Genomic DNA, 22,463 nt, shown 5'->3' with positions numbered 1-22,463 from the left:
GTTTGGACGCTTGTCTTGATTTGATTTGATGGCAGGAGTGAGCTGCACTTTGGAATCGACTCGGTTGGGAGCCTTTGGGTGTGATTGCGATGCCATGCCACGATGATGATGATGAAGGCCTTTCATATTTTTTTATTATGCACACAATTTTGCAGACATCGTTGTGCATGTCCCTGTCACGTCGTCTCCTTCAGCCATCTTCCATGTGCGAATTGACGCCGCATTTATGGTGTTGAAATATTAATGCCGAGAGTTGGTCATGTCATTTTGATTTATGAGTCTCTGGTACACTTTCCTATATGCATGGGGGGTGTTACGGGTCCTAGAGTTTGAGTTCGGAGCATTGAGATGTTGAAAGTACAAGTCGTTATGCCTCACATGTGGAAAAGAAGCAAGCGACAGACAACTGACATTTGAAGTAAGGCATGGGTAATCCACATTTTGTATTCTGCATGCGCCACATTGTATGTATCTTAAAATAAAATATAAAAAACATTATCACAACTCATTTTATTATTCATTCTTATAAATTCCCATTACTTACCCCATTAGCCATGACTAAGCAGTAAATACCATCTAACCAGCCGAATAACACCAAATCAGAACCAGAAATCGATGTTGGCCACGTTGATGGCTGACAACCGCTACACGAGGAGAACAAGGCGAAAACAGCTAACCGTTCTGGCCGGCAAGCCAGAAGCCCAAATGCAGATACCTGAGGAGCAAGAACACAGCTACTTGTTTGCCGAACCGGAGGAGCTGCAGATCCCTGGGTTGAGGTCGCAAAGCCAACGGCAACTGCATTTTATCTTATACTCCTCGGGTTCTTTCACTTGGGGAACATGGGGAAAATGCGTGGACATTAAATATGCATGAGCGAGAACATTACGTATAAATAAATTTAGCAAACAGTTTGTATGCAATGCGCTTGCAAATGCATTTTTATCGATGATGATGGTAATGATGATGCCCCTTTTCGAAGGTGTTGAAGTTGCAGGCACGGTGCTCACGCAATGTCTGGGACCGGGACTTCGACGGGACTCTGGGGACCGCCGTGAAAACGATGCATTTGACAGGCCTCCAGGGAGCCCCTGCACTGGAAAAGAAATCGTATCCAGTTACCGAAGTATGAAATTTAGAGGTGCACTTTTTGATACCCCTTTTAAAACCATTGGAAATACTAAAAAATCGAACATGAAAATGGTTTAGAAACTTGACCCTCGTTCAAAAGAAGAATTGCAATGTACAAAATTAGAGAAATTAACCATAAATTCATAGAGGTATCCCACGTCAGGTGTGGTCTAATAAATCCAGTTATGGAATCTAGAATGCAGTTTTGGGTTCCCATTCTGAAACACCTTGGAAGTACGAAAAAATCGACTATAAATATGGGTTAAATGTTTAACCCTCGTCCAAGTAAAAAAAAATGTAATATAGAATATTTCGAACTTAATTGGAAAACATTAAAAGAAACCAGCTTTCTTACAGTTTAACAACCATTTTTGGCTTCGGGAATATTTTTGGCAGTGTAGGATAGCTGGGGAGCCGCAAAGCACGAAATACTTTATATCTGGCGGTCTGACGTCGATGGCCAATTGCCGTCCCAAACCAGCAGAACCCATTGTGGCGGTCAGCATCGTTGGCCATTTTAAATATGAGCACTGCTGTTGTGCAATCTTGTCGGGAATTCTCGCTGGCAGCTTGACACTCCACGTACTCTGTCGCAGATCCTACTCCGACCATCTTCCTGCCCCATCCTCGGGGTGGACACCACACCATCGCGACTTCTGTCAGCGGCTGCTGTCGTGTTGCATGTTAATTTCCGTCCGCGTTCGCCGAATATATGCCACGATTTTATAGCCCCCAGTTAGCACGCGCGATTGTCAAAAGAAATTCAAACAATATTTCTCGATCGTGCCGCATTTTAAAATTGTAATCGTCAGTCAATCAACTTAAATTATTTTCTAATTAATTTTGCATTGTAATTTAAAAGCTTTGCTGCTTTTATAAAATTGATTTTAAATTTACATCATCTAAATAAAAAAAGTATTCAGAGTCAACTGCAATTAAACAACTACACTCATCTTAAAAAAGTGAGGGTTTAAAATAGGTTTTAAAGTCTAGCCCCACAAATAAATTGCGGAAATTGGTTTATTTAAGTGTGTGTTACAAGATTATAATTCATATGAGTAAATATTATATGCTATAAAAAGCCAAGCCCATTTTTTACCGGCTAAAGACTAGGTCAAAACAAGCACAAGGCCTTTATCGATCGATAGGTGCACCGTTGCAATTCGATTTCATTTTTTTTTGCACGACTATCATTATTGATAGATAGTTACAAAGCTGGTCGCACTTGTTAACGATCGTATGTCATCTACCCAGATCACTGGCAGATATATGGGTACATAAACGTGCATATATGAGACATGTTATACGACAGACTCTCAACCTTTTAATAATGTGTCGCCACATATTCATATGGAGATAATTTCCTCACCGTCCGATACTCGACTGGACTATAAATTATGGGCTATGGCAGCTTGACTGCTGTTGATTTTTATCAACGTCATCAGCTTAATTGCCTCACTGTGCGAAGTGGCCTGTTACGAGCCGAGTTCACTTGACTTGGCCGCACTGCCGCTGCCTTTGCGAATTTATCTTTAAAATACCCACTGCACGTTGGTGATTCGCGAGAGAGAGAGTGTGTGTAGTACCTGCAATTACTAATGAAATATGGCTGTCAGTAATTATTTGTTATAAATTTGCATAGAAATTGCAATTTGTGCACCGCACTCCTCCAGCGAATCACAATTCTATCGCCCAAGTTGGCGGCGTTATTAATGACAATGTAAGCCCATGATAAATATCGTTGACACAGTCATTTTAAGCCATATACTTATGCACTTGTTTATAGGGCCTGACATCGCATCTAACTAACTACCAGTTGAATGTTAATACCCATATTCCGCCCCGTGTGCCGGTCATAAATGTCATGGCAATGACTTAGGATTGGCCGCTTTATAAATTACTCCCAGTTGTTCTGGTTGTTGGCTACTGTCGTTAGCCACTAATAAGTATAACAATGTTTAAGTTTAATTTCAAGGGCTTGCATTTTGTAACCCTTACAATGCTTTTACTCAAAGATCAAACAAAGGAAAATATAAGCCAGTATAAAAGTATATTATTCCCATACCATTATTTTCATCACTTTAACTAAATACTAGCATATTACTTTACAAATCTGCTAAAGCATAAATGTATATATTCAATAAAGATTGCATACATGGGAAAATGGGCAGATGCGTTGGAAAATTACGCTTTTAATTAGGATAATCATGGACAAAAATCTGTGGCAACTAATGTGGGCCGCAAAACAATTTACATTAAACGTGGGCCATTTGTAAACAATTTATTGTGGCTGTGCTCGGGGATAGAATCGCTTACTAAATTATAAATTTAATTATGGTCCATGATTTTTGTTGCTAGAGAACTTTATCGCAACAAATTAGCCAAAGGATTCCCGAAGGCCCAATGAAATAAATGTCTTGTTTGGCCAGTTGTTTATAATTGAAAATTTGTTTAATCGAGCCCAAGTTATAATATATTCGATTAGGATTTTCGTATGTATATCAGCATAATTTTGAATGCATTTGGCACAGTAGAATGGGTGAAAACTTGTAATTTTGGCAACTGACACAGCCACGTCCACTGACCATTTAGCCCGGGGTTGGCTAATCGTCTGGAGTAATTCCACAACAAAAACTTCAACTCAACATGCATAATTTAGGTAACAAATGATAACTCGAAGAAATGTGAAGCCATGCATAAATTTACCCAGCTCGCAAGTGCCACAGACTGCAACTGGAACTGCACACACAAAAGACAGGTAGACATCAAGCAGACAGACAGACTCCGGGCCAACAACACAGAGGATTTGCAGGCGAAACTGCCTTTGATTTATTACAGAAAACGGACCGAAGGTGCTGTGGTAGGAGCAGCCTTTCCTGGCCATCCTTTCCAGCCAACTCAACTGAACTCATCAGCAGCTGCAGTCAGCTTTGTCTCTGCCCCATAATTTATAAACAAATGCGAATCGGCCAAGTTGGGAGTTGGGAGTTGGGACTGAAGGACTGTAGGACTGCTGCTTGCCACAAGGGAATAACAGTCGTATATATTTCTGGATGGGAAAGGGGCATGAGGCGGAACTGGGAGGTTATGAATGTCCGTAGTTATGCCCTCGATGGCAGGCAGCCTGAATTGATGAGATCATAACATGGGTTATGATGCCATATATAATTCCTAGCTTTCCACATTCAACTGACAAAAGTGGAATTGAAAAAGTCAAAGCATTAACATGTGTATGTCTTGCAAATTATAGATTATGATTGCTGCTACTACTGCACAACACAAAAATCTTTGAAAAACAGGTAGTAGTGGTTAAGTAATATGTGATACAAAACTACAATTTAATTTGTTCTACAAAAAGGAATCCTTATACAAAAGTATATTTCGATCTAACGATGCCATTTAAATAAGAGTACCTATTATCAAAAAAAAATCTTTAATGAAACATGTCACCAATTACCCCTACCCAAGTAACAAACGAAAAAAGGGCAATCAGAAATGAAATTCTATTGCCAAATTTCGATAGAAAATTCCACATGGAATTTACAGAGCTTTGTTTGCAATATTTAATCTATTTTCTCTTTATTATTTTTTTCATTTCCATGCCCATTGTAAATTTTTAATAAATATCTATACTGGAAAAAAGTAGTTGGCAAATTTACAGCTCTTCAACAGCTTTATATTGGACCTTCAAAGGGTAATTCCGACAATTTCCAGCCCACCCACAAACCATGCGTCAATTATTCAAATAGAATTGCTAAAATATGTAGACTGTCGTGACGTTTCGAAGCACTCACCAATTTAATTACAGTTCCATCAAATGCACACACTCAAGGCAAAAGCAAAAAATATTCAAAAATGCAGACAGGCCATTGAGTTTTTGTGTCGATTTCGGGAGCGCCTGTCCATGATATTTTGTGAGTATGGCACATTAAAATATGAATAATTTAAGCTCGAGAGAAATAAATTACTCGAGAGCTCTTCGGCGGCCTCTGAGTTTGTGGATTTTATAAACAAATAAATAGAATAGAATAGAATTATTTTTTCATATTGCATATGATATATCTTATTGATTTTTGGCTACAATATGAATACGACTAGCCTGTCTCAGTTTTTTTGTTCACGTAAACATAAGCTTCAAACATTTGAAATTAGATTCGTGATTCAATAAGTACCGCTCATTAAGTCCATTTATCAATTCAGTTAAGGGCATGTTAAGCCCACCTCTTACCAGTAATAATTATCTCTATAAGCCTAATGACTAATAACCATATTCGAGCAGCACAAAAACTGAATATGACGCCCCAACGCGAATAAAATTGGCACGCAAATAAAAAATCACTCTTACGTATTGCCGCCCACTGTAGGCGTCGTTGCTCGGGCATTCAAATACTTATCTACATAATAATTTAGTGTAGTTTTAAAAGGCCTTTAGCCAATTGATCTGATACTGCAATCTTGTTAAACAGTAGGCACTCTCTCTCTATACACGGCGAACAAGGCGTTGTTCCCTGTCGGCTGGTCACAAAACAAACAATAAAATTAAATAATTACAAGTCGTGAGTGAATTTCACGCGAAACCAAATGCTGATGCACACACTCTGATAAAAAAATAAGGCAAAAACTGCAGAGACCCCGAACCCAAAACCCACACAGAGCTGGCTGAATATTCGAAAAATGCGCAACGGATGCCTCTTGACCAACGGACATTGCAAAAAGCCCGCTTTCCGTTTTATATCGATGACAATGTCCCCAAATAAGTGCCAACAACTGAGCCAGATTCAAGAGTGGCCAGCAGGAGGAGGGTATGTGTGCCTCGCTACGCAGACAAAATCAAACCACGCACGAATGCCGCCAGACGATACCGATGCCAATGCCAATGCCACTGGCAGGCCCGGCATAAAAGGAGAGTATCCCACTAAATTCCAGGAACATGTTTAAACGATGTCGAGCATTCGGGAAAAAGAGTAATGTTCGCCGGTATTGCGACCATGGGTGACAATCTTTTTAGCATAAAATCAAAGTAAGTACTCGAGGATACTTCCAAAATCGGCGACTCGCGGCGGAGATGATTTGATAAGTGGTCCAGCTATACAAATGCTAAGATTCTTTCTTATTCCCAGAGGAATAAGTTGAATGACTTAAAGGGGAATAACATTAAGTTTGAACATGAAAACAATAAAATAACGATTGATAAAAGACTGAAACTACAAGTTATGGACACGTTTACCTAAAATCTTACATACAAATTTAGAAGGCAAATACCAAGATCTTTTATTTAAAAATCCAAGACTAGAAATAATCATTGAATTTTTTACAAAGCTGAATTTTTTTTACAACTTTAATATTTAATATAATACATACGATACTAAGAAGATAGATTTAAAATCAGTAAACAATAAAACAGTGATTGGTTAAACAACCGAAATATTAATAACAGTTATATAGAAAACTAAAATTAGAAAATATTCAATTTTTAACGAATGTCAATTATATTCCATATCTAAATACCTAATATAAGACTGTGATACAAAGAGAGTATTAAGAAACCACATGAAATTAACAAACAGTCAAAATGTTATGGATATAAGATTTTTGGAAAAGTGTAGTGCTCCTAGTTATTTTTTAGGATTGTCACCGTGCACAAATTTCTAATGATAAAATGTTGACAAAAGTAAGAAACACACCACTGCATAATGCAAATGATGAATTAGCAGATGGCACTTTAACAAATGTGGTCCCAAGAAAAAAGGCAAGCGCTGTGTGTCTGTAATTAAACTAAAGTACATATATGCGACGCTGGTGCGTGCGAATTGAAGTCCCAGGGCAAGGACCCACTGGAACCGGGGAACACACCCACTTTTGAGGTGTTTTCGGAGTGGCTGCGCTATAAAAGGACACTCCGCCTGGCTGGCGCAGCTTAGTCGAACTCCACGCGTCCGGTTTGGTGGACAATGGCCGAGATCAGAGAGGACGAGGAGGACAAGAAGTCGGGCATCAGTATTCTGCCCGGCCCGGAGCTATTAACCCTTCCGGGCTTCGATACCCGGGCCAGCATCGCCTCGGCGGCTTTGAGTGATGTTCCCAGTGATGTGATTATCAAGTCTCGCATCCGATATGGTAGCACTCTGTCCGCCTGCAAGGGATTACTTCTGGAGTATGCGAAGAGTACTACCATTCACGGCATCCGCTATATCTTCGAGGTCCATAGGCCCATCTATGAAAAGTATAGTTTTCACGGAATACCGCTTCTTAAGAACCTACGTAATAACTTCTTCCAGACTTTATTGGCTGTTCTTCACTTGCATTTCGGTGTACTTTGCTGTTTCCCTCATCTGGGATACCTATCTGAAATGGCAGGACTCACCGGTCATTCTGGGTTTTGACGAGACCTTGGTGCCGGTGCATAAGATACCATTTCCCACGATTACCATTTGTCCGGAAATCAAAATGGAACGCAATGTCTTTGATTATACTAATGTTTCGCGACAACTTTGGGATGAGTACAAACAGAATAGCAATGTCAGCGATTTGGAGGATGAAGAGTTGAGTATGGGGACTATATAATGTTTATGGGATATGGTTAAGATACGTTATCTTCTACTTTTTTAGAGAAAGATAGGACTATATAATTTTTTTATTTTTTGTTTAAGCATTCTCATATTGCAATACAATATTTATAAAGGTCTTACGACCAAATTGATCCATTTTTAAATCCCCAGCCTGGCTCGAATGGCGGCTGCTATGCACATCTGCGATCCGGATGTAGTGCAGCGATTCACACCACTGCTATCGCAGCTACATCCGCCCCATGTGGACGTAACCCAAACCCTAATAGACCTGAGTATCTCGAAGAACGAAACCGGACCGTTTTGCAAGTGGAATGGGCGATTCTACTTCTGCGACAAGATCTTCGACTTTGTGGCCACCGACGAGGGTATCTGCTATCAATTCAACGGACTGCGACCCAAGGACATTTATCGCGATGAGAAGTTCATCAGCTATGTGGACCCGGATGTGGTGAACTTCAACAATTACTTTGATGTGGGCCTGCCGCCCTGGAACAATATAACAGGAAATTGGTCACTGGGCAGTGGATTCGTGGACCAAGGCCAGAATGCCTATCCCCAAAGGACGGTGTTCTCATCGGCAAAGAATGGGTTCTTTGCCTTTCTGCAGGGTCTGCAGCACAACTTTGACTACGATTGTCGCAGTTTTAAACAGGGCTATAAGGTGTGTAATAAAAACTGGGTGTGGATCTGGGTGACCGGCTAATGTGTAATTTGACAGGTCTTTCTCAACTCCCCGGAGAGTGTGCCGCTGACGTCGGGCAATTATATCCTGGTGCCCCATGGCGATGAGGTCCTGGTCAGTGTGCTGCCCGCTTATGTCGTGTCCACCGACAATTTGCACGAAATTACCCCAGACAAGTGAGTTGTGTGCTGTTCAACAGAGTGACACTTTGCGATGAATATATCTTTATTTAGACGGCAATGTCTGTTCGATGATGAGCGCTCCCTGCGATTCTTCCGATCCTATTCTCAGAGCAATTGCCAAACCGAATGCCTGGCCAACTTCACGATTTCCAAGTGCGGTTGTGCCAAGTTCTGGATGCCGAGTAAGTTATCTTTAATTTGGCCTTGTAGAGCCTTGAGTTTTAATTGATTTTGGGATAGAACCTGTTGGCACTCCCGTCTGCGGACTGAGTGACATCACCTGCTACACATCTGCCCAGGACGAGCTCTACACCCTGCTGCAAAATCAAACCATGGCCAAGAGTGTTGATGATAGGGTGGACATCTCCTGCAACTGCCTGCCGGCCTGCACCTCGCTTGAGTACAACTTCGAGATCTCTAGAGCCAAATACGATGTGGCCAAAACCATTCGAGCCTTCCGCGAAGAGTACGAGCATACAGAGTGAGTATATCAAATTATAGTCACCATAATCTTATGTTTAAACCCTTTAGGGGAAGTATACTTTACATATTTAGTTAATTTAACTATATTAATACTATAATTATCTAGGTATGAAACCAGTCTTAACATTCTTATAATTGGGGCATTAGTCACACAATTTTAAAGTTCCCTAATTTAATAAAACTAACATAGTTTAATTTGTAAGTATTAACATTATTTTTCCTGAACTTTTACCTTACCTTTTTATGAACTTGTTTTTGAACTGTTTATATTTTCGAGTGCCATATATATATTCATACCAAATTCCCATACCTAACCTTTTTCAACTTGAAGTTCTTATACCTTACTCGCCATTACGATCTTTCAGTGCTATTGGATCCCGTCTCTCCGTCTACTTCAAGGAGCATCAATTTACAGCCATTAAACGTACGATTCTGTTTGGAGTATCTACATTGATTTCCAACTGCGGTGGCATCTGCGGCTTGTTTATGGGAATCTCGTGTCTCAGCTTCCTGGAGCTGATCTACTTCTTCTGCATGCGAATCTGTGGCAGTTGCCGCGATCGGCGGAAGCACAAGATACATCAGCAGAACTCGGTGGATCTACCGGAAGATAACTCTGAGAATCAGTCAGCAAACTAACAGATCACAAAATGCGATTTTGAAAAGTATGTATGTATGTTAATCGAACACAATCAAATTAAATCGATTGCAATAAAAATATTACAAAATTGTTTTACTGATCGCTTGGTATAAAGTTGTCCACATAAAGATATTTCGCACTCCCAATGACACATTCCGAGTGGCGGTAATAAAGGTTAGCAAATAAATGAATAAATTCAATGAGAGCCCAAGCCTCCACTTCGCAGCCAGGTAATTTAATCGATTACAAATTAAAAATGCATTTGATTAGCACACACGGTCAAAGCAATTGATTTGCTCTAATTAATTGATTGCAACACTCTAGGAAAACACTAAAACTAATTAAATTTCCGATCGAAATAAATAAAGATAATCAACTAGAGTATTTAACCTGTTCCCAACGATATTCCTTCGCTTTTCGTCCTACCCATTTGACCATATTTTATGGGTGTCGAGACCCCGAAAAAGCATATATTTAAATTTAATCTGTTCGCACCAAATGTCAGACCTAATGGATTTTGTCACCGGCCACAAATCATAAAAGAATATTAAAAACTTCAGCATTTTCAGCATTATTAATAAGGCACGACAATAAAAAATGTGTTCGCTTTTTCGCTTTGATCTTTTCGTTGGGTCGTGTGGCTGTCGAAAAAATGAAGGGGAAACGATGGAGATTTATCGCAGACAAATATCTTGCCTTCAAGAAAAGTCACTCGAGAATCTGCATTATGCGAAAAGGCTAAGCCTCTATATTCATATTCTTGTCACAATTTGTTTACTTTTAAGAATTATGAAGGTTTCATTTTCCTTTATTTTATGATAATTGTAAAACGATTTCATATATTATTAATTTTATAAGGCAGGCATCTGTGTGCGTGACTGACAAATTGTTGGCGCAGCTGTTTGTGTTTTAAATAAGTGGATGGATTTTAGTTAATGACCCTCAAGCCAATTCGCTTAAATTGTTTACGGCTCTTGGCTAGTGACGAAAATAAATTCCTATTGGAAGTCGTCAAGAACAACAACTATCAGTACATATAGAAAAATTATGTTGGCATAAATCAAATGCAGTGCTAGCTAATAAATTGCCATGCTTTTTCGCAACCTCTTCTGAAATTTTGGAGGTATTAATTTCTAAAGACTTGAAAAATACTGTGGAAATTCGTAATTGTTGCAATAGTTTTTCATTATCCAAACACAAAATAAAGGATTAATAGTTATGGAATATTTACGACCAAAGATTAACTTTGTGGAATTTGAACATGACAAATACAGGGGAATTAGGAAAATAATATCTCACAAGGAACCATAAATCAAGCAGAATAAACACATTGTTTTTCATCAAGAAAACAGATCGTTGGGATACTGAAAAATAAAAAGTCTTATAGACCAAGAAACAATAACACACAATACAATCGTGAAGCTCATAAATAAATCGCACGAACTACAACGTACTCAGAACGTAGAAAAATGAATGTGAAACGAAAAATACAAATTAGAAAAACAAATAAATAAAAATCTTAAGCTATGCCCGCCAGCCAACCAAGTCGAAGGCATTTTAAAAAGTATTTTCAAATTAATTTTTATTAGCAGGCGGCTAATAAACAAAAATAAAACCAACTCAAGCGCACCATCGCTCCGAGAAAATATAAATCTAGCAGGGAGAGCAGAAGTTGGGAAAACAAATATTTTTATTATCATGTCGCGACATATTTCAAGGCACATGCTTAGAATAATGCAGCCAGTCGTCAGTGTTTAACAATTTCATTTAAAAAATTCGTATTTCTCGCCTCCTCACACTTTCCGTGTGTCTTTCAATTTAATTTATTAATCGTGCGTGTTCATCCGCACTACATTTGTGGGCGGCTAATGGCTGTGGCACTGTCTTGGCTCATTTCAGATCTGTCGTCTAGAAACACGAAATGGTTCGAAAATTCTATTTCCCCTCTTTGTGGATTACTCAATGAGCGAATAAATTGAGGTGCATATCCATTAAGATCGTGAATCATAATATTTCGTATGTTTTAATTAAAAACAAAGCGATTTGTATCTGCATTCCATCTTAACTTAGCTCTAATTTTGTTTTTGATTTACAATAATTTGAGCAACTGTATGAAAATGTTCTGCATTCAATTAGTTATTATATTTGTAATTTTAATCGCCGTAATTAAAACAGGATTTGCTCTCAATTTACAACTTCAAATGTACTCCGAACAAGCTTTTGCCACATTAATCGCATTAATTTTAATTTTCATATTAAGCAAATATATGGCTCAGCCTTCAAATCCATGTTATTTATGAGCGCAGTAAGTTGCAAACCAAATCAACTGCCAATAAAAAAAGAGGTATATAAAATAACATAAAATTATTAAACAATTTTCATTAATCGATGCCAGTAATGTAATTACGATACACACAAAACCCACGAGCAAACCAAAGCAATAATAAAAAGCAGATAATTAATTGTGACACAATTTTTTATGGCATTTGCGTGCTGACAGATTTATGTTCATTTGCAAAGGAATATTTGTACGTTGATATTTTTTGTTTAACAAATGTTTGAAATACGCACAGAATTCATATGCAGATATGTGTATGAATACAGTTTACGTAATGCTCAGATTACGGAACGAAAAATAAAATGATTTTTCATTAAGGAAAGGCAATTAATTTTACACCCTTTTAGGGCGAATTTTTATATTAATAGAGATAAAAGATAAAATATATTTGAATAACCATTTATAAACGCGATTTCTTTTGAACAATTCCTCATTAGCAGCCATTAAGAAGACTCTCCAAATTAGCGATTGTGTTCAAGTATTTGCATATTTAAAGCCAACAAAAAATGGTAAATAAAATAAACCTCACATTTTAATAATTTAATGCGCATTTGTTTTACACCACCGTCCATTAATATAAGTCAAACTCTTGCATAAATCAGTTTGACAGCTAAACGCTGCTGTTGAGAAGTAGAGACGCCGAATCAGGGAAAAGAAAGAGTCGTATGAGAAAATGTAGGGTAAACGTGATGTACTATATAGTACTCCAGTTATTTTATATTATATTTAAAACATAACACTTTTTTAAAAATACTAAAAATTCCTAAAAAAAATGATTCAAATTTCTGGTAAGCTTAATAAATATCAATCCATTTATAGCTTTTAAGTTATGATATAAATATTTTCTAATCGAACATAGTCTCTATTTAAAATTTCGTTTTTATAAATTTTTTTAATTTTTCCAAATCCAAATCGCTCTGTTTATTTATCAAGGGTATCATATTTATTACCATATTCATTATTTTGTTACCTACTTTGCACACAAAGTCTACACAACGTAACCGTCTGTCATTCATACCCTCAGCACTCGAGACTGTCTGTCAAATGCTGCGATTGATTGATTTATGCATGCATTTAACTTGGTTCTGCGATTTTTTATTTATTTTCTCTCAGCAGATAAGCAATAAATGTACTTATATAGCTAAATGTACAAAAATAACTTCGAGGCAATTGATTAAAAACATTTTGCATACAACTTCCGTTTCGGCAATAAATAACTTTTCAAAAAGCGAAAATAACTCCGACCCTCCCCTTGGGTTTAATGTTTTAATTGGCTTAAAATATCTAAACAAATTATAAGCTAGATGATTTATTTTTCTAAGTGTTTATTTTAAATGTTAAATTTCCAAACATAACTTTTTGGGTGTATTAATGCACATGGAAAAATATTTGTTATATTAATTTGGATAACCTTACTTGTTGGATAACCCAAGTTGCTTTTAATATTTGAATAGAATTATATAAAATCAAAACAAAATGTTCAATAATTAAATGTTTTAAACAATACCTTTTCCTTAAACTCTTTTTAATATAAATTGCAGGTACATACATTTTTCTAAGTGCATTGCCAAGAGTATTACAAATGTATAGCACAAATCGCGAAAATTATTCGGCACTGTCCTGGGGCTTAGCACTTAATCATAATCAACTGTCGCGAAACTTCCAAGCCTACCAATCTGGCGACCTACCTATGTAGCTACCCACATTACTAACTGTTATTTCCAGCGGACCAGCTTGCTGTGCAACACCATCGGACTCCCATGAGCCAAAAAGATGGAAACAGAAATACAAAAAAAATATTTTAGAAAAAACAAAGACCAAAGACAAAATGGAGAGCTGTGCACATAAATCAAAAACGTTGACGCTATGATTATGGCAGCATTGCGAGCGATAGGTTTTTAGAGGCCTCCGAGAGAACAGCCGCAGGCCAGAAAGAAAAATCGTGCGCAGAGGTGTTACGGCTCTGACAGTTATTCTATAAATTATGACAACTGACAGCTACATTTATAAGCCACAACTCTTGCATTCGTGCATAAATAAAACCGTTGACACATGGCAACAACTAAGAGCAGCAATAGCCGACTATAATAAGAACAAATGTCTGCTGATTGAGGTCCCAGCTAATTAATTTGACCGCATTAAAAATTTATGCAAAGCAATTAACTTAAATATGACGATGGTCAGCAAAAGATAAGCCCAGACCAAGGGAAATTCTCAAGCAGCAATCTTGTAAGCAAATGAATTAATTTGCCACAGGGACAGGTAAAGTTTAAACTGTTGTCGGTTTGTCTTAGTCTTATCGTAGTCATCTATATAATTAGCATATAGCCATTTGGGGGGTGGAGTTAGCCATCGAGCTTAGAGTCGTAGTGCACTCGGGTTGGCAAATAAGTTTACATCGATAGCTGGCCAATTCAGGTTAAGTGGTTGTTTAATCGAGAAGAATGATATTTTATTTTGAAGATACAGGCACTAGATAAGGCAACTCGTTTACGGAATTTATTTGTTAATTATAGAGATTAAATAGCAATACTTTTAATAGGTTTGCAACTTTGTCGTTATAAAAAAGGTAATTAGCTTACGATAAACAAATCCTCGAGACTTAGAATATGTCTTATATGTTATGACAGTTATATAGACAGCCTAACCCCCAGAAGCATAACACTTTTAACAATACCTGACATGTTTGGTTTGACCTTATACTATGCTCAATCAGTGACAAATAATAATGCCCAAAGCTAATTTACAAATTCGATTCATTAAGAGCAAAGCCACTAAAAACATATAATGAGCAGACAAACAAAGATATGACATTTACATATCTATAAGCAAAGAAGGTGACAAATGTATTATGAAGGAACACAATTTATAAAAGCTTTAATTGTCATAGTCTCATATGCTTGACATCATAAATCGAAGTATAATTGTGCCGAGCCATAAATTAAGGCATTAAGTCTTTTGAACTTCCTTGTTGATTTGCATAGCATTGGCAAATGTATCGTCGGCACTTTTGTCATCTCATTTGATTGAATCTAAAGCAATAAAATACAGATTTAATAGGGAATTACATTGACCTGACCAGGTGGCAACCGAAATCACCTCTCAATTTGTGAGGCTATATCTTGTTCAAAAGAAGCGTAAAGTAAAATTATACCTCTATTGTTTCGTGCTGACATCTCGTGAGCTACGTCGTCACTTTGCATTTTGCAAACAATTAACATAAATTATACCGCGAAATACGAAACTTGTACAGAAATACAAGCAATAAATTTGCAATAATTTTCCATGGATATTAATGACTTCTGACAGCCTGAAGTTCGATATTAACATTGATAGCCTGAAGCGAACAATAAAAACCCAAATGAATTCCTTGTTTAAAATGACAATTTTCGTTAAATTCACATCTTTTTTGTGATGAGAAAGACGGTTGCATAAGCGTCTATAAATAATTCATAACATTTGATATTAATACATTTCAATTTGTCCGAAAGCAATTTAAACAAAAAGGCCGCCGCCGGAATGCGTTTAATTTCGCCATAAATTATCACCAAAATGCTTAAACTAAACGTATTAAAAGGCAAAGTAAATATAAAATCGAAAAAAAAGGTTAACCCACACAATTTTACATACAAATATTTTTGTCAATTTTATGATGCGTGCGTTTTTCGCTGACATTAAATATTGTGTTAATTTAATATTCAAATTTTGTTCAATGAAATGAAAAAACGTCAATCAACTAGTTGAGTCTGTATATTTTTTTCAAGTAATATAAACTTTTTCATACCCTTTAAAAAGTTAATTGACACTAAATAGTCGAATTGAAGAACTACTTTATAAATTAATGAATCAATTTTTATGTTATTATTATCTAACTTCCTATGGAACCAAATATTTTAGTGGTTCCTTTACGTTATAAAAAAAAGTAAAGTAAATAATTCTAAAATAATTATAATGGCTGAAAGTAATATTTAATAATTTTAAAAATAAATAAAATTGTCGTAGTAATATACCCTAGTTTCCTAACATGTGTTTATTATTTAACTATAAAACTCATCGCCCACTTTCGGATTATTGAGGCTAAGGAACAACGCAACGAAATCATTAAAATACAATATTTTAGGAGCGTAATAAAAATGTATAATAAACTTCATTAGTCTTCGGCGCGAATTTAAAATTCAAATATAAGCATAAGCAATTCTATTATAAATGACACACCCATTTCGGTTATATTTGGGATTTCAGAAAATGTAGTATTCACCTAATGTATGATTCATGCAAAATACGAATGGAAAACATTTGTAGCTTTTATTTTTCAGTGCAGCAGTCACCTGTTTGCGATTTGTAATAACTTCATGACAAACTTCTCTTCATAACTTGCCACCCAATGGCTATCTCTGGGCAATTAATCTCTGACAAAAGCGGGACAGGGGGTAAAAAACCCAAGAAAGCGTTATAAGCGAACGTCATGCAAATTGATATGCCAAATAAACTAAGCGCCATTACGGTCTCGAGCCAGCGGCGTTTTGAGCCAATGATTAAAAAGGCCAACACGCACGGCACAAACGAGAACCGACTATGATTCCAGTCGCAACCTGGCTATCTCTATCTGTATATCAATGTTCCGCCCATTCCTCCTGACCAACTACATTTCAGACTCCTCTGACATCCCGCCTGGCTAACGAATGTTGCGAATTGGCAATCGTTGACAACGCTGTGTCGTTGCCATAGTGGCATGTCCTAGACCATTTTATTAACATTTTCCAAATGCCAGGAGTGGACCGAACGGACTGACGTGGAGATGACAGAGGCTGCATGGCTGCCCAGCTAATTGGACTGTGGGCAAGGTAATATCGAGTTGAGTGCATCCGAAACCTGGCTGCTGGACAAGGCCGATCGTCCTTTGTTCAGTTTTCAGAGTGCTTCGAATTAGTTTATACCAATTAAGTGTCATTTCTCGTAATTAAACTGTGAAGGTTCTAGTCCTGGTCAAATAAAGCACTGCAAATCTTAGATGTGCTCTTTTCAACTTCTATACTACCTCTACAAATTATATTGCATATTTGGTATATGTCTTCTAATTAATTGGCTTACGGCAGCTTTAATCAATAAGATTGTGGGTATTCCTTAGAAAAACGTCGGGTACTTTATGCCTGAAATTTATTTCACAGTTCGGCTTATAGATGTCCCAACTCTCCCGGTGATTATCACCTGCACAATTACCATCGCCATGGGATCGAATTCTTCTTGCTCATATTTCGTGTTACGTCCATTTCAATCGATGAGGTGAGCTGCAGCGTGTCCTGGTCCTGGCTCATCATCAACCTTGTGGGACCCGACTCCATATGCGGTGCTGCTTGCTTGGGTGTTAGCCACTTTATTTCCTAAACTCTATAGGTTTCACACACAGAACAAAAATTCTGATCAATATCGGAGGGGTATTGGGAGTAAAATTCTTAATGATATTACTTGTAAAATTGATCATTTACAAGTAGAAATATTACGAAACCGATAATATTGTTTGTTTCTTAGTTATTTCTTAACAAATTATAATATTTAGTTTTGTTATAATTTTTTTAAGCCAATTAAAGTAGTTCTAACCGAAGAATAGTAATCGAAATATGACAGAGCACAAATCTGGTTAGGTTTCTTAAGTAATGATCCTAACATGATGATCCTATCATCCTATGCCCAAAAAAAAAGTACATGCAATAGGTTTTATTCCAATTTTTGATTTCTACTTAATAATTTGTTTTCTTATACCCCCCAACCAAATTTTGGAACCCCCAATGGATCCTATCCTCCCGATGCTTAAATGTTATTTTACCACTTTAAAAATCATTTAGTTTAAAAAGCCTTCCAGTAGAAACCACTTAAAGTGAAATATAATCGAAAGATCTTATCATATCAATGTTTCTTGCCGTGCAGCATATGATACCTCATCATCTGTGGGCTCAACTTACCCCCATGTCGCTTTTCTACTACTCGTGGCTCTTGGCTCATATTGTGGGTTTGTAACGTTTTTATGATGCCTGGCGGCATGTTAAAATTGAAAAACGCATTTGCGTGATAAATTGCAATATTTAACACACAAACACACACACACGAATACAACGGCACAGGAGGCAGCTGTAGCATGTGGTGTCCAGTTGTAATTGCAACAACTGCTGCCCAGGTCTCAGACGGTGGACGTGGACCCCATTCAGGTATGGGGGGGATTGGGGTGGAATGGAGCGGAATGGGGCATCGGGCATGAGTTATGGCCACCCGTCATTCTGTAGCTCGTTGTTGAATGTGGCGAAATACGAGCGTATAATGCAAACGCCATTGCATGGGCACACACACCATACACTCTACACCAGGAGAAAAAATGAGCAATAAGGTGAAACTTGTTCATTATAAAAAATGGGATGGATAGATCATTAGTCGAGGGTGCTAAAGAATTCGCTAGAGCTTTAGAGTCTCTTCTAAAAGTGTCTAAAAGTATGCAACAATTTTTTTACGTTCGAAAGACGTCCTTTATCACTGCATACTTTTAGGCGCCTTTAAAGGTGTTTTCAAAACTATACGATTTCTGAGGCACCAAAGTGTCCAAAAATATTTTACTATGCTGTTTCTTTGAGTGTACTCGCACTGCGGCGAAGGAAAGCAGTTAACATGTTTCTCCTTCGGCTTTTTCTTGTTTTAAGCCGCCACCAGGCAGTCGGGCAGCCTGACGATATGAGTTACATGCCGTGCTTAATGGCATAATTTAAAGCTGCAAATTTTGTCATAAATTTTAAAATTGATTACCACGAGAAGGCAGTTTGGTAGTTTCCATGTTGCAGTTACTCCGACTCCACTCCATTCCGGTGCTGCTTTTTTGTTTTTGCTCGTTAGTCGAGCGTATTGCATGCCGCATGATGGCTACATTGGCGGCGGCCAGTGTTAAATTTGTGTTAGCCGCTCTCGAGTGTTGGTAAATAAAAATTGCACACGTTTCTTTTTTTTCCCCCCCACATTTGTTCACCTTTTTTGGTTTCTTCAGTAATTTTTCTTTCCAGCTAATCACTTGCCATAATACGGGAGTGTCGGGTCGTTGGAAAAAAAAGAAACACTGCTTTAAAATTATTCATGAAAACATCTTTATAAGGCCGGGACATGATATTTGATTCATAATTTAGGCTTTTTTATATGAAACGCGATAGCGTGGTCAAGGTGTTTAAAAGGGAAATCTCATTTAGATGCCAAGATATACCAAATGGCGATAAATTTTAATTAAAATATTTTAATCAACTTTGGGCCTTATCGTAAGTTGTAAAAGATTAAAATTAATAGCATATTTAAATGAACATAACATTATACATTATATTTTCACGCATAGCAAGATTTATTCTATGAAACGCAGTACTACATCGGTATTTTACACCTATGTTGGTCCATAAAAATAACTTCATTTTTATGGCATCCGAAAATGCATATTTAAACGAAAATAATTTAATGCTAGTTTTTCCTCCTATTATATTTTTTTACATAGCAAGATTTGTTCTACGAAACTCAGTAAGACTTTGGTGTTTTCGCCTTGTTGCACAAAAACTGTTTGTTGTATAAAGGTACCCCTATATTGGTCCATAAAAATAACTTAATTTTATGGCATCCGAAAATGTTTTAAACTACCCGACTGATTCCCATCATTATTTAATTTCGATGTATGGGCAAGTAAACAGTAATTGCATAACTAAAAGCTTACCCTCATTGGCGATTTCTTTTTTTCTTGGTAGGCATAAATTGAAAACAAGTACTGAAAGGGAGGTGCAGAAAGCAGAGTAAAAGGAGTAGAGCTCTTGGTGCAACCCATCGATTATAGTACATGCTATAGGCGGCACATCTTGTGAGTGATATAAATGGCTTCATAAAATTTTGTAACCATAATTTAGGCAGTGGAACCAGTGAACGAACGAGCCAGATGAGTGGAGTAAATTGTTTTATCAGTGGATTAAAATGGCGCTCCTCCCGTAGTACCCAATAATCAGGAAAGTATAAAGACAATGTTTTTTTTTTGGGGAGAAAGAGCGGCTGCCGGCGGCAAAGTAAGGCCCATTAAGGCGATACATTATAATTAAGGGGAACCAGGAGCGTCGGTTACCAGCAGCAGCTGCCAGCGGAAATTGTAGATAAGATTGTAAGACAGCAACTAAGTATAAGTGTGGATCGTATGCGAACATAACATGATAACATCATCAATGGCCGGGCTATTCACAGCGCCTATGCAATTATTTAAATTATATGCATGGCAACGTTTCTGTTCGTTTAAAATGAAATTAGTGTTATGTAGTTTTCTCTCCCCGGTTACACCTTAAAGTCTATAATCAGTCTCTTGGATGCAGTGCATCCAACCAGCCATACCCTGTCTGTCTTCATAATTTCTTGTGTTTCTTCTCCGATCCATTCGGGCCAACACCATCGCTTTGACTTCGACTTTGGCGGCTCTGCTAATCATTTTTTGATATGGCCACTAATAATAGATGTTGATGCGGGCATTTCGTCTCAGGCGTTTTGGGGGGCATCCGTCCATCTGCCACGTTATTGGTTAAAAGATAAGATTTTAATGATTTTCCCTTTTCACTGCCTGTTATAACTATAATTGATTGGCCGTGCTGCAAAGGAAATTGGGGGACCAAGGCTGTTGTGCAAGGTGTCAGAGTGGATAAATGGGATACAAACACGAGACAAACTGAAAAGGTGTTTTTAGTGATAATATGGATGGGAGCTTAAGTCGAACCCTCTATATGTTGAAACACACATGCCAGAGCTTAGATTAAATTGCTTACATTTTTATAAAAAGGACTATGAAGGATTATGATTAAGAAATACATACAAAATTAAAAAATAAAAACAATATATCACCATTTTTGTATCTTGTAATCATCTTATCTTTTTTCGCCTACTTTTAGATTAAAGTCCTTCACCATTTTCAGTTATAAACTAATAAGTTACAAAGTTCAAATGTTGAACAAAAATATTACAAATATTCTTTGTCCCCTCCCGTCTAGTGTAATATAAATATTGTTAAGGTAGACCATGCAAGGATCTCTTCCGAGCAAAAAATACAACCTTTCACATCAATTACTTTACACAACTTAAAAACTTTCTCGAAAAAACCTGTACCAACGTGGCTCATATATAATCAAGCGTAATCATAAACCCAAACTACTATGCACATAATCATTTTGCCCCCGATCGGACCTCAACTACCGCCAACCTACGTTCCATCATTAAGTCGAACAGACAATTTGTCAAGTGAAACAAGAAAATTTGCATAAAAAACTAACAAACAACTAACATTAGACACACCAAAAAATTTGCATGTCTGACCGACTGAAGTTGGCCAACGGATAAAACAACAACAGTCCCCAACAACAAGACAGGCTACCAGCAACAAATAACAATTTTCCACAAACAAACTGGCCCCTAGTCTTACAGTCATGGGCGTATGAATAACATAGAAACCAAATTAAACCACAGCATTGTAAATATAGGCAAATTAACACGTTGTGGGAAGACAACTAAGGATAAGAAAATCTAAACTTAGGACAGATACAAAATTATTATAAATACATTTTATACAAATTATTTGTTTAACTATTTTTATTTTATTTTTATGTAAAAATTTTATTTTGCAAACTAAAAGTACGGACGTAAATATATTTTTTAAACAATAAATGCTCACACAAATATGTACATTAGAGTGGACCAAAAATTATAATCTTTTACCCACCTTTTCAAAAACTGAAACATTTTAGTTTAATGGTCTTTAAGATTTCTTAGAAAATACACCACGTCTACCAGTCTAAAAGAAACAGTTCTACCATTTCTAGCCTTATAAACATTTTTTTTTCATAGCAAACCTTTATTAGGATACATTTTTGATAAAAGACAACGGAGCGTATGAGTGATAAACTTTGAAGTCTACGTCCATGTCTTACAAACCATTATATTAAATTTGTTAGGTTACCATTAATGACTTAAATATCCACGTACAGAACATCCCTAAGTACAAACATCTTTAAAAAATGGATTTTGTAAAATTATTATTATGTATTATGTTAAATGGGGTGCCATTTTCCATACCACTTTTTACCTTTTCCAAGCAACTTTTTTCTTGACCATGGTTGTGGCTAACAAAGCTGGTAACACAGAAGCGGCAGACGAAGTGCAATTACCAAAAGCGCGCCACAGAGCCAAGCAGATATCAAAGGCGATCGGCAACGGAGGCAAGTTAGCCTCGTTGTTAGTGCCTGTCTTGCTTTTGCTGTGGCCAAACAACATGTGCGTTTGTGTCCGCAACGATTAAGTAAAAACAATTTACACGCCTGCCTGCCAGAAAACGAGAGGCCGGCGGTGAAAAAGGCAGGAGCATGAAAATGAAACGTTAGAGATGGGCATTAAAAGAGATTTGAGC

At 37.1% G+C, this 22,463-nt stretch overlaps 1 protein-coding gene across 1 annotated transcript; it reads left to right on the top strand.

Moving 5' to 3' along the window:
- The first annotated feature begins 7,042 nt into the window (after positions 1-7,042).
- Positions 7,043-9,704, top strand: ppk (pickpocket). The gene is made up of 7 exons (XM_017073610.4): positions 7,043-7,354; positions 7,410-7,673; positions 7,851-8,361; positions 8,419-8,558; positions 8,616-8,746; positions 8,805-9,045; positions 9,413-9,704. Exons 1-7 carry the CDS (start codon positions 7,083-7,085, stop codon positions 9,684-9,686), a joined length of 1,833 nt encoding a protein of 610 aa, XP_016929099.1. The 5' UTR covers positions 7,043-7,082; the 3' UTR covers positions 9,687-9,704.
- Positions 9,705-22,463: the final 12,759 nt, after the last annotated feature.

This window comes from Drosophila suzukii, chromosome 2L (assembly GCF_043229965.1).
Source record: "Drosophila suzukii chromosome 2L, CBGP_Dsuzu_IsoJpt1.0, whole genome shotgun sequence".
NCBI lineage: Eukaryota > Metazoa > Arthropoda > Insecta > Diptera > Drosophilidae > Drosophila > Drosophila suzukii.
Note: the sequence above shows the minus strand (reverse complement) of the source record. Positions and strands in the feature narration are given on the sequence as shown.